The 11865-nt window shown below is 50.6% G+C and overlaps 1 protein-coding gene across 2 annotated transcripts; it reads right to left on the bottom strand.

Moving 5' to 3' along the window:
• Nucleotides 1-1005: 1005 nt before the first annotated feature.
• TRAPPC3 (trafficking protein particle complex 3) lies at nucleotides 1006-8184 on the bottom strand. Of its 2 annotated transcripts, none has more exons than XM_026086002.1 (5): nucleotides 8078-8184; nucleotides 4924-5021; nucleotides 4581-4680; nucleotides 3863-4045; nucleotides 1006-3136 (listed from the first exon to the last, which is right to left on the bottom strand). In XM_026086002.1, the coding sequence occupies exons 1-5, from the start codon at nucleotides 8117-8119 to the stop codon at nucleotides 3017-3019; spliced, it is 543 nt and encodes a 180-aa protein (XP_025941787.1). In that variant the 5' UTR covers nucleotides 8120-8184; the 3' UTR covers nucleotides 1006-3016. The 2 variants fall into 2 exon arrangements, with proteins under 2 accessions (XP_025941787.1, XP_025941788.1); XM_026086003.1 differs by lacking the exon at nucleotides 8078-8184 and adding an exon at nucleotides 5312-7656.
• Nucleotides 8185-11865: the final 3681 nt, after the last annotated feature.

The raw sequence follows: 11865 nt of genomic DNA, 5'->3' as shown, positions 1-11865 counted from the left end.
CAGTGTTATAACAAGCATTACGCCGACAATGAGAACAGGCCATCGGAGCTTGTCCGGGGCTTTAAACCCTTAACTGCTCTGTGCTAATGGAGATCAGATCCGGATAACAAAACACCGGGGACCGGCTAACGCCAGGAGCCAGGTGCTCGCCTCCAGGGAACAACTCACAGGGGCTGAACTTCCCTCTTGTATTTTGCCCAGAATACTGGTGTTGAATCACTTCAGCTGTTGACAGGAGGCCCTGGGGGTGCTCAGCGCCCGGGGCAGCGCAACAGGAGGGGCGAGGCAGAAAGGCTGGGCTGAGCAAAGCCGCAGGAGGCCCCTACGGAAGAGGAGGGAGGCCGACCGGCACGTTTCAGCACAGGCAGGGTGTGCCATGCCGGGTGCTCTCTCGCGCTGCAGGCTCCTCGGCAGTGTTTATATGGTTTATACAAGAAAGGAAAGCTGAAATTCCTTCTGTAGAGCCAGCAGTTTCCATTCCCTGCCTCTGCGCTCACACTCACAGCACCACGCGGCTGGCAGCAGCTGTGGAGCAGCACCCACACCAAGCTCGAAGAGTCAGTGCTCAGGAAGAGGGTACAGATGTCGAGATGATTTTTTTTCTCCAGTACGAATAGCATTTTCTTAGCTCAGACCTGCAAAAGACTGCCTTAGGTTGAAGTTAGTGAGTCTCTGCTAATGTACATGCAGGGATATTCAGGGGGCAGAAAAAGGCCAGTGCTCAAACAAGCAAACACTGCCTGTCTGGTTTCCCAGCGCTCCAGATCAGCCCCTGTACACCACTCCCTTCAGCCACAATYCCTCCGTGCGCTGAATATTGGGCAGGTTTCCTTCAAGCCGCTCAGTTAACCGCTTTCACACAAGGCAGCAGCCAGACATTCTTTGTGCTGCACTCCCATCACCCTGCCAGCCCAAGGCAGTGAAGCAAACCCACACTGCTCAACTGCTCCTCCTACAACAGCACAGGCTTCACACAAAAAAAAGAAAAAAAAGGAAACCAAAGAGTTGACACTGGGATTTCTTTTAATGTAATTGCTTTTAAAATGCATCCTTAAAATGACTTATAATGCTCAATGATGAGAAACAACTGATCTTTTTGCACTTTTGCAACGTGACCACACAGCACTTATACCTCCAAAACACATTAGCCACAGCTGTTTCTTGATGTAATTCTCTGACCGCTTTTAAAGTGACTCACTGCCCCTTTACAGGACAAACAAATCACATGGGGGCATCCGAACACACAGCCTAAAGGGATTCATCTGGGCAAAAAAGAGACTGGCTGAGCCATCCAGAGTCCAGATGATTCAACGTTCAAGAAAATAACCTGGATTCCCTGACAAACCTAAATTACTAGCAGGTGGACTAATGAGAATGGTCACAGCTCAGAGGTTCATTTCAAGCCTTTCACAACCTAATCATAACTCCCCTAGCGAAATGGGCTTAGACTGTAGAGTTCAGTTAATCACCTCAGCCTAATCCCCTCCAAGGAAGAGGGACAGTGTTTGCCCCAGATGCAGACTCAGGCTGGCCTAAAGCAGYGTGAATTCTTCGGGACTTCTCAAGTACAACAAAGAAGGAACTTACAGGAATGGGTATTTCACTTTAGAGAGACCCAAGAGGTCTGTAGCCTTACTCCCACCAATACATATGGCACAAACGGCAGCTTTCTCTCTTGCACCTTACACTCAGGCGTAAACCTACAAAGACATTCAAGCCACTAGTGCCTGTGGAAGTCAATGGGCACTATGGATTTCAGGCTCCTAGTTATCCCTGTGGATTTGTGCCTTCATGCTATGTAAAGTGACTAGAGAATTAAATGTCTGACTGCGGTTTCTGGCTGAATAGGGTGGCAAAAGGATTTTCCAATGTCTTGGGTTCTGAGATATAACATTACTTTGTGTATTYAGTTACTCTACACAGCAGCAGGTATTACAGACTGCTGTATTTTGCCAACTCAAATAATATGGAAAATTGTGGTTTAGCCTAAACATGTACGTGAGACTATACACTGGCATCCCCTTCACACTGTGTAGTATTTAAGAGGAGAATAGACTCTGTTTGCTGAAATGCATTTAACACTTCCCAATTATTATTCTGAGTTTCAGTTTTCAGTTCTGTCAACCCACCAAACAGGCCCAAGGCTGCACACACTGCAGAACTCCAAAGGCATTTCAGCCACCAGTTCCATTTCTCCATTTAAAATATTCAGTGCTTTTCCCATACAATTTACTGGCCCTCCAAGAGGAGAATGAAGAGACCAACACACAAACAACATCCCGTTAGAGAATGGTATTGCTGAGTCTGCTTTCAGAAACACTTCTGGGGGAAGGGAAAGGGCAGAAAGGCCCAGGCAGCACAGACCTCCTGAGGCTGCCAGCGCTATGGGATGCCATTGCCCTCTGCGAGAAGGAACYTCCCTGACAGGACGCCAAGCACTGAAACAGCTCTGACAAATCACCCCTTAGGATCAAGTTTGCATTTTACTAGTAACTTCAGAACCAATTACAGAAAGCCAGTTTGGTCTACAGAAATACTATGCACTTATGTCAGAATGCATTTTAGCAACTTCTTTTTAAGAACAGCATTTAACAAACTCAGTGGGAACTCATAGCTTGATCTCCCATTCTAGTTATAAAACTTGGATTCAGATTTGAACAGACTGAAGCTCTTTTAGAGTTTGAGCAGTAGTTCTCACACAACCAAATATCACAATTAGAAACAGCATAGAAAGAGTCCCCAGGGGGATATGAAAAAGACGTCACCTTAGGAAAAAGCTTCAGAATGAACCTGTGAAATAAACAGCAACCAGACAATTGTCTTCTATGGGAGATGGAAGTAACAGTAGAAGAATATAACATCTTAAACAGTCAGTGAGTCAGTCTGAATGTACAGGGGCACTATATCCCTACAGATCTGTGATAAAAGCACACTATATCCCTACAGATCTGTGATGAAAGCTAACGCTCACAGCCAGCCGGTCCCCTCCAGTCCCAAAGGGAGACTGGGTTGCAATTCACTCTTCACCAGCTGGGAGATTGTCTTCAATCCGCCTGATGAACTTCATTCTTATTTCTGTGACGCTGTCCCCTTTCAATGTGTCCTGCACAAATTTTACATCCACAGCCATCTGTACCTAGGTGATGGAAGAGGAAAGAGCTGTTACCTCCATTATAATAGCAGCTTCCCTAGAAACCGTCTGATCATGAACCACCAGCTTAAGGACTCAAAGGACATGACATGCGATGCAGAGTTCCAGGGAAGCCCTAATTAGTGTTCCAGATCACATCTTCCCTGTACACTGTGGCCTTTGGTTGCTTATGGCACAGTGGGCATCCTGCCTAGACAACATACCTCCTATGGCATAACTGGGACTCCCTTCGAAGACCCCAGTTAACCCTGTCACTCAGAGCTATGTGTCCTGCTGCTCTGCGCATATTTCTCAAAAACCTCAGCTAAGCAAGACTATCAAGGCTATATAGACTCCTAAATGCAAGACACAGCTTTCCTCTTGCTCCAGCAAATTCCCAGCTAGGATTCATATCAGTTACAAAGTGAGGTTTTTGAAACTCCACAAAAATCCAAGGAGATACTAGTGCTTGTACTTGGGGTCATAAGATGATGGGGGTTCGTCAGAACCTCTGAGAGTCATGGCTGCTATATGCAACAGCAACAAAGAACATCTCCATTTCTGCTCTTTCCTTGCTATGAATTTCAAGTCCAAAACAAACCCAGCAGTCACAAACACAGACCAGACATTGAAGTATCTGCTGATATCTTGGTTACTCATATATGCATCTCCACTTCACAGTCAAGATTTCTGTGACCTCTCTGTCTCAACAGAAGAGAGACATTGGCTTACCATTTCCAGGGCACCTCGCAGCACTCCACACAACAAGTTGGAATAGATGAGAGACGAGTGGTTGTCAGGGAGCTCGACGAAGTCCACCAAGGGGTTATTTTCCAAAATCAGGGAGAACTCATCACCTGCAGGACTCCAGTTGGTGATGCTTGGAGTGATGCCCAAATACATTTTAAATGCTATCTGTTATGTTAAACAGAGTATGAACAAGAACATGACCCATGAAGTCACAGTATTGCTTTGATCTTTGTCAAAAAAAATGCTAAAGGGTTTTGAAAACACCACTCCTTTTTCCCAATTCCCACCAGTCAGCAAAAGTCAGGGGCCTAATTCTCTCTCTCTCTCTTTTTTTTTTTTTAATCTCAGAACAGCCCTGCAAATACTCTTTCCTCACAAGCAAAACCAAGGGATACAGAAGGTCTTCCTCAAGGAAAGATGTCCACAGACATCACTGGAATTAGATTTTATTGGGTTCTGGACATATGAGGAACTCCAGATGAGGTTCAAACTGACTCCAAAGTAGCTAGCTAAACTCAGCTATTAAATAACTACCAAATATACTTTAGAATACATTTCTCACTATTCATCTCACTCCATATTAAAATCCCATTGAAACTTCTATGTGAGAACATACAGTAGCCCACACACACTGGCTATGCCACTCAAACAAATATTAACCAACGCTAACAATCTGGCAAAGCTGGGCTTTGACAATTACCTTTGCAATAACATCTGCAGTTTCACGGAAATCATGGCATCTTCCCACATTGGACCGGGCCAGAAAGTCTTCTATTAGCCGAACGCCTATGTTGTAACCCCTGTCAATGTACCAAAGAGCAACAGCTACAGAATCAGAACTGTGCAGCTTTAGAAAGACAATCAACATTTATGCAAGAAGATATTGTGGAAAAATAATAATTCTGGGAAATATCAACATTAAATAAAACTCAGTCTGCAAGTTTTTGTTCTCAGAGCAGCTAAAAGACAACAGAACAGATAGATAGATGGGTCTACTGTGAACCTGAGTTCCTACAGGGCTCCACTGCAGCAGATCTACTCACATTTTGTCAAGCTGCTTGTTGACGTCCTCATCATTCTCGTAGTCCTTGCACAGCTGGGTGACCAGAGCTCCATATGTCAGTGTGAAGAGCTCCGAGTTCTAGATAGAGGCAAAAGCGATTTAGCACAAGCCAAAAAAAAAACCTGACTGAGCACTCCTGTGTCTGTGTCCAGCGCTGCTTCAGCTGGCCTGGAAAGGGGGAACAGAAACCTGGTGGCTCAGAGGAATTTGCTGCTTCATAAGCAGAGTTCCCAGTTCATATTTTGGCAAGGCAACTTCAATCTCATTTGAAAAAGAACATCTCCTTTGATTAGGAACAACCGAGTACTTTCATTCCCTCCCTCTCCGCAAACACACAGCACTTCCCATTAACATGTACCAAATCTGACCTGAAGAGGCCGGCTAGAAGGCTGTTCACACTCTGTAGCCATTCTTAGCTCCTCTACTGAGCTGTCAATTAGTGTCTCTCTGCCATAATCAGCACTTCCCAAGAGAACTGGAATGACACCTCCAAGTCATTTCACGTATGCTATTGAATAATTCCTGGATGGCAACAACTTGCAGTTGCCAGGGACCTGAATTTATTTCAACCAATGCCCTAGAGGTGAAAGAGCCTATGGCTCAGACTGCTTTCTGTAGCCTGTGTTTCATAAATGCACTGCAAATGGGCAACATCTGTTAAGTTCCATTTACGGTTCCGTTCAACAGGACAAAAAATGCTTATCCATTCATAGATTTAATACATTCTTCTACCATGAAAAAGTGATACCAATCTGATCCTTAGAAAGTTATCTAGCCACACAATTTACCACAATAAACTTAAATCAGCTCATCAGACCTAGAACAGGAACAGCAAGGACTGCTTCAGATCAGGACTGAGTACACCAGCAGATTTGTATTGTATACACCCACTTTCTGTGCCTGGCTAGGATCAAAATTACTTGCCCTTTCTTTACATGGTTGCCAGATTTGCAGAGGATACGAGGGAACTTGCCTCTTCTCACAGCCGCTACCATAACATTTCCTGAATCTGAATCAAGTATGTCTCAGTTAGCATTTTCTTGGAAGTCCTTAAATCAGACCAGTGCTTACATGATCATTAACATGCTGCAAAACAAAAAGCTACAATAGTTTTTAGTTTTTCATAGCACCTGAAGTAAGTGTGTTCAGGGGCAAATAAGCCATTTTAATGCAGTTTTTACTTCTGCTTTCAGTTTTAGCAATTAGAAACATTACAGAAAGTCTAATCTCAGATTAAAAGCCTATCACCTACCATGAGATGCATAGATGCAGAAGGTGAAATGAATGGCAAATACCAATACTACAGAATGAAAGCAGCAGGCAGGCAGAAAGGAAGGGAAAAGAGACAACATCAGAGTTAAGTGACAACACTAATCACACTTCATTCTGAACAAGTTTACACAAAGCCAAGACAAACACAAGAAGGAATCACTCCCAAACTGCAACATTCAACAAATAGGAATTAGGTTTGTTAGAAGATACAGGGAATTCCATCTTGTCATTGTAATTCATGAGGTCAACAGTGATTAGCTACCAAGAGACTTTAGGCATATGAAAAGAACCAGTCAGGCTCCTGGCTACTTTTGCTTAATTTTAGATCTAAAGAATTGACACATATTCTTTATGTTTAGTACTTACAATTCTACTTTCATCTTGAAAAGATAAAGGTTGTTTAAATTTACATTACTCAAGAATGACAAGGTGGAAGTCTCCTTTAACTCAAMTAGCAGAGTCAGATATTTGGCAGAGAATTTAACAGACATGCAACAAAGGTTATGCTATTTTTAAAGATTTAAGTAATTTTAGTAAAGATGGCAGCTGGAGAGAGTAGGGGGTGAATGGATGGAGAAAATCCAGCCGTTACCAGTCCAAGATGTTGTCATTTCCTATACCAAGCCATGAAGCTTTCACCTACTGTTACCAGTCTGAAAGTGTACAAGAAACCCCACAGTGATCATAGTAATTCCCTGCAAGCTGCTGTTTAGGTAACTTTGAATTGTTATAACAAAGAAAAGTTCAAAATTCATTTTTGTAAATCAAATCTTCATTTTCAGCCAGCCTAATGGAATTAAAGTGCCTAAAGCCTTTCCATTAGTTATATTTTTTGCATTGCAGTTTAGCGTATAGTCTCAACGCCATATTGTCATGTTGTGGCCATAAAAATGCCTGAAAGCTAATTAAATAACACCAACTCCTTAAACAAAAATCATTGTCCACACTAGAAGAGGATCAGCTTGTGGTGAGGAGGGAAGGCAGTAGTGGGTTGCTGTCCAGCTGCTGGTGAGTCTGAACTAGCCAGTGAGCACCTGAATGCACTGTCACATCCTAGGAGCTGCCTTGGACACCTTTAGGTAGAAATGGCCAAAGAGGGAGGGGAAAAAAGCATTTTATTTTTAATTCACAATTTCAATATTGACATTGCATCAAAAATGAATTGATTTCATTTCTTCTGACCTAGGACTAGACCTGCGCTCTTTAGCTTTGCTCTTCGTCGCTTTCGCAYTTCGGGATAGGGTTAGAGATAACAAAACACAGAGACGCAAGAAAAGCTTGTGCTTTTGGACTGTGAAGTTAGTATGTGGCGTTTCCATAAACAGAGGCATTCAGAAGCCAGTTTTCCGGCTCTCTGCAGCTCCCTGCCTTGCCATGTATGTGGCAGGTGCTCACTTCAAGAACCACCACAGATCCTGGGTATTTAAGCTAAACCCACTCAAAGGCTGTAGCATTTTCCTAACCGCACCTGTCACGCAGCACCGCTCCCGCACTGCCGGCACAAGGGCCGTGGAGGGGAAATACACCCAGGATGGGAGGAAGGCGCTGGAGGCGCCGCCTGGGAGGGATCGCGGCGCTGTCAGAGCAGCGAGGTGCGGGGCAGGGCCCACCGGGCGGGTCCCGGCGACGGAGGGATGTTAACGGGGCGCAGCCCCCTCAGGAGCGGCCCGAGCCGAGCCGAGCCGCCTCCTCCGGGGCTTGCGGCCCGCGACCGCCCGCACACGGGGCCCCGCGGCCTGTCACCCCCGCAGGGCCCGGCCTGCCCTCGCGGGGCCCCGCGGCCTAACCCCCCCGGGGCGGCGCAGGGACCCCCGATCGGGGCCCCGATCGCGGCCCCTCGGGCGCCGCGGCCCCGCCGTTACCATTTTCTTGCTCTCGGTGCCGCGGCCGGCCTGGCGCGACATCCTGCCCGGCCCGTTGAGTCGCCCGGCCCGGCCCGGCCGCCTGCCGCACCGCACCGCCTCGCCTCGCCCCGCCGCAGCCCCGAGCGCGCCGCGCGGGGCGCCACGGGACTTGGAGTCCGCGCGCCGCCCGCCGCCGCCGCCGCCCCTGGGCCGCCGAACTACGCGCCCCATAAGGCTGCGCGCGCCGCCCTGCATCGCGTTGTCACCGTTCCCCGGGAGGGCGGGGGCGGCTGTCAGCTGCCCCGCGTGACTGTGAGCGCCTACATTTCCCGGCATGCCGCGGGAGGCAGCCGACTACGGCTCCCAGCAGGCCCCGGGAGGGGTGGGGCTGCAGCGCGCCTGCGCGCCGCCGGGGGGCGCCCAGGGCACGCGGCTGGCGGCGCTGCGCTGCGCTGCGCCGCGCGGGGTTCCGCGGGGGGCCGGGCCGGGCCGGTTCAGTCCGGTTCAATCCGGCTCAGTCCGGCGCGGCCGGTCTGCGCGGCCCCCAGCGCTCCCCTGCGTGCACAAGCGCGGCCAGCCGTCGCTCGACGCGTGGGTGCAGCTGACTCTATGCTAGGCAGACCAAGACTGGTTAATTCAGTGCAGCGATGACCTCTGTGCGCCTCGCATTCATGGGTTTGTTTTTTTCCCCTTGACTTTTGATTTCCTGGATGTCTGCAAGGGAGCGGGGCTAGCCATGACTGTGCAGCGCTGGGCCCGCGAGGAAGAGGGGCCACAAGGCATGAGGGCCGAGATGCCGTGCCGGTGACATCGCTAATGCTCCTCGTGGCGGTTCCCCGGTCCCTCTTCCAAATGAAGTCCAGGTGGCAATCCATCAATGCTGCAGCTTCAAACAGGACCAGCAAATACCTGGCTGCCCTTGCAGAGACTCCTCCAGCCCCTGGTAATGTTAAATTAAAACTTTGTCAGACGAATAATTTTCACCGAAAGGGAAATTGCTAAAGAAAGGGGCTACTCATTAAAAAAAGTTAAGTCCCTGGACATACTTGTGTAGACAGGTTGTGTTTCCTTTCCTGCAGTGTTTTTCCTTTGCCTGGTGATACATACTCAGTGCACCATTAATAATGGGAAATGCCAAGGGGGGGGTTATGTGCTTCCCCAAAATGAGGGCAGGCAGCCTCGGCTCAGCACCTGCTCGTCAGTGGTTGTGGCCTCCTCGCTGATGCACAACTGAGGGAGAAACCTGCTGTCCCCTTCTTCCTGGATCCGGGGTCAGTGAATGCCTCCATGGAGCAGGTTTAGCGAACGCCCTTATGCAGACCTCTGCCCTGCTCAGCCCCGGAGGCGGCTGCGTTTCTTCCATGTGCTGGAAAGGTCTCTGGGATCCCTATTGATACAGGAACCCCCAGGTTGGGCTCTGTTCCTGGTGCAGATCCCTGGCGGCTGTCTCGGAGCAGCAAGGAGCTGTCTTGAGAGCTTCGTGTTTATCCCAGACTTAACCCAGAGAGTCTCCAGTCATCAGAATTGCCAGTGACCAGTAATTCCTCTGTCTTTTTTTTGGATAAGGAATTTTCAACGAGCTTTGAAGGCGCAGGTCACTGCCGTGCCAGGCATACATCCTGCAAGCCTGGGGGATACACCAGATTAGCAGGTCTTCTCTATAATTTATGCGGGTTTTACACTGGTTTTACGGAAAAAGCCATAATGGAGCTTCTCAGGCAAACCACTGCAGGCACCACAAATCCCTCCATCGATCAAGGGGATTTGAGATCCCGGCCAGAGTTAGGCAGGTTTTCTATTGCAAGAACAGCAGCCCTCTGCCACTTCGAGGGAGCATCTGAAACACAGGGAGAAAATGCGAGGTTTCAGAAGCCCCTTCCTTAGAGCTCCCTCCCCGTGCTGGCGTTCCTGAGGTTTGCTGCGGTCGAGAGGTGCCTGTGCACTTCGGCAGCACAGTTTACCAGCGAATTGCCCTTAAATGAGACAGATTGGCAGCTGCTCCGGGGGGCCAGGGTGTGCAGCCCCCAGGCAGGACTGGCCCCAGGCGCGCTGGCCACGGGGGATGCTAAGGGGACTAGCAGTGCCCCAAAGAGCCAAGAACCCCTTCCCTGGCAGCACGGCCGGGCCACAGCAAGGTGGGGTGTGCTGCAGCTGATGCTCTTTTCCCAACACCTGGTGCAATATGAGAGACTTGCTCTGAAGATATATGCAACCTCCAGGAAGGAATATATTGTCTTTAGTAGGGAATCAATTAATCATTATTATGGCTCGCTTTCCTTAGGCTGAAAATGAGCCAGAATTAATAAAATATACATTGGCTACACATGACCTAATTCCCCAAACAGACATTCCTTGTTTCTTTTTCCAGGTCTGGGGCTCGTATTTTATCCCCATGTAGCAGGAAATACTAGGTTCAAATCGATGGCTTTCTGGACCAGGCACTGGTTTCCATACTTTGCAGCTATTTATTGAACTGACATTTCAAAAAAGAGGACGGTGCTTTAATGAGGGACAGCGAATCCCCAGGTCACGGCAGCCTGGCGTGGGACTGCCGCCAGCCGTCGCGCGGGAGCAGGCTTGCTCCGGCTGAGCCCACCAGCACCTGCCCACGGAGGTTGAGCGCCGCTTGGCCGGGCCTGCTGTCTGCGTGTCCCTGGGCTGGGTGTCTACAGGGCTGGAGACGGAGATCTAGCCCATGCAGTGCAACTTCCTTGCTTGCTGCCTTCCTTCCCTTCTTCCTTCCATCCAACTGCCCATTCCACTGGGGAAGTGCTTCTTTCAGAGGGGTTGGAAGGTTTCCTGTGRTTGCCAAACCAGATTTCAGGATCCCGGGGAGGCTGTTGGCATTGCTCTCCTCCGATCACTGCTGGCTGGAAGCAGCCATCCAGGCCAGGGCGCTCCGAGTCCTGCGCTTGGCGGTCTCTCCCTCTCCGGGGCTGGAGACGTGGCTACATTATGGCTACGTGAGGACCCGTTTCTGAGCTGCTTGGAGCTTCTGCTCCCAGCGCACCTTCGTCTACCGGCGGCAGGAGCTGAGGTGGGGCAGGCTCTGCCCCCTCGCCCTAGAGGACATCAGGGCCCCTGAGCGCAGGCGGGAGGGAGCCAGGCTGCCCGCGTCGAGGCCAAGCAAGGTCCCGTCCATGCGCATCGCAGCCCTCCCAGCCCTGCYGCCAGGCGCACACCGCCACGCAGGAGCCGGGGGCGGCTCTGCTGGGGCTGCGCTGGCCCCAGGAGCTGGTTTGGCTGCACAGGGCGGCTCCGCACATCTCTGCCTGCAGCCCGGCCCGTGCCAGGGCGCTGGGGTGGAAGCCAGGATATGAGCGTGTCCTGCCATCTGCCGCCCCGGCAGCGAAGGGTGGCAGTGCCAGGGCGCAGCACGGCACTGGAGCCAGGGCAGCCGTGGTCCACGGGCAGCGCCGGCGTCACGGCTGTGCTGGGGGGGGGCTCCGGACCCACGGCCACCAAGCGTGCATGCTCGGGGCTCGGCGGAGCCGCGGCATCGCTGATGCTGGGCTGGGCTGACCGAGAAGCTGCCTTTGCCCTGGAGGCCAGGGCCGGGCAGGGGCAGCTCTCCCTGGGGAGCAGCTGGGGCTCCTGGGCCCCCCCGGAGCCTCCCCCGCACGTGCCACGCGTGGGGCCTGGGTGCTGCTGACGCTGCTGCGGGGCCGTGCGCCCCTCTCCGCCCTCGCAATGCAGCTTCTGAAGCACCGCGGCCTGTTTCGGGGCTCGGCCGGGGGCTCTCCCTGTCCCCCCGCACTCGCAGCTCCGCCGGGAGCTGCCGCTTCCCCCCACCACCACCACCACCC

The sequence above is a fragment of the Apteryx rowi genome, unplaced genomic scaffold (assembly GCF_003343035.1).
Source record: "Apteryx rowi isolate R43461 unplaced genomic scaffold, aptRow1 scaffold_68, whole genome shotgun sequence".
Lineage (NCBI taxonomy): Eukaryota > Metazoa > Chordata > Aves > Apterygiformes > Apterygidae > Apteryx > Apteryx rowi.
The sequence above is the reverse complement of the archived record's forward strand: the minus strand, read 5'-3'. Positions and strand labels throughout refer to the sequence as shown.

Bases quoted from the DNA above. Each gene is read 5' to 3' on its own strand.
- TRAPPC3 (XM_026086002.1), bottom strand. From the start codon at position 8,119: ATGTCGCGCCAGGCCGGCCGCGGCACCGAGAGCAAGAAAATG. The intron at 4,046-4,580 runs GTAATTGTCAAA...TTAACATAACAG, and splicing joins CTGCAGATGTTATTGCAAAG to ATAGCATTTAAAATGTATTT. The intron at 3,137-3,862 runs GTAAGCCAATGT...TCCATCACCTAG, and splicing joins TGCGAGGTGCCCTGGAAATG to GTACAGATGGCTGTGGATGT.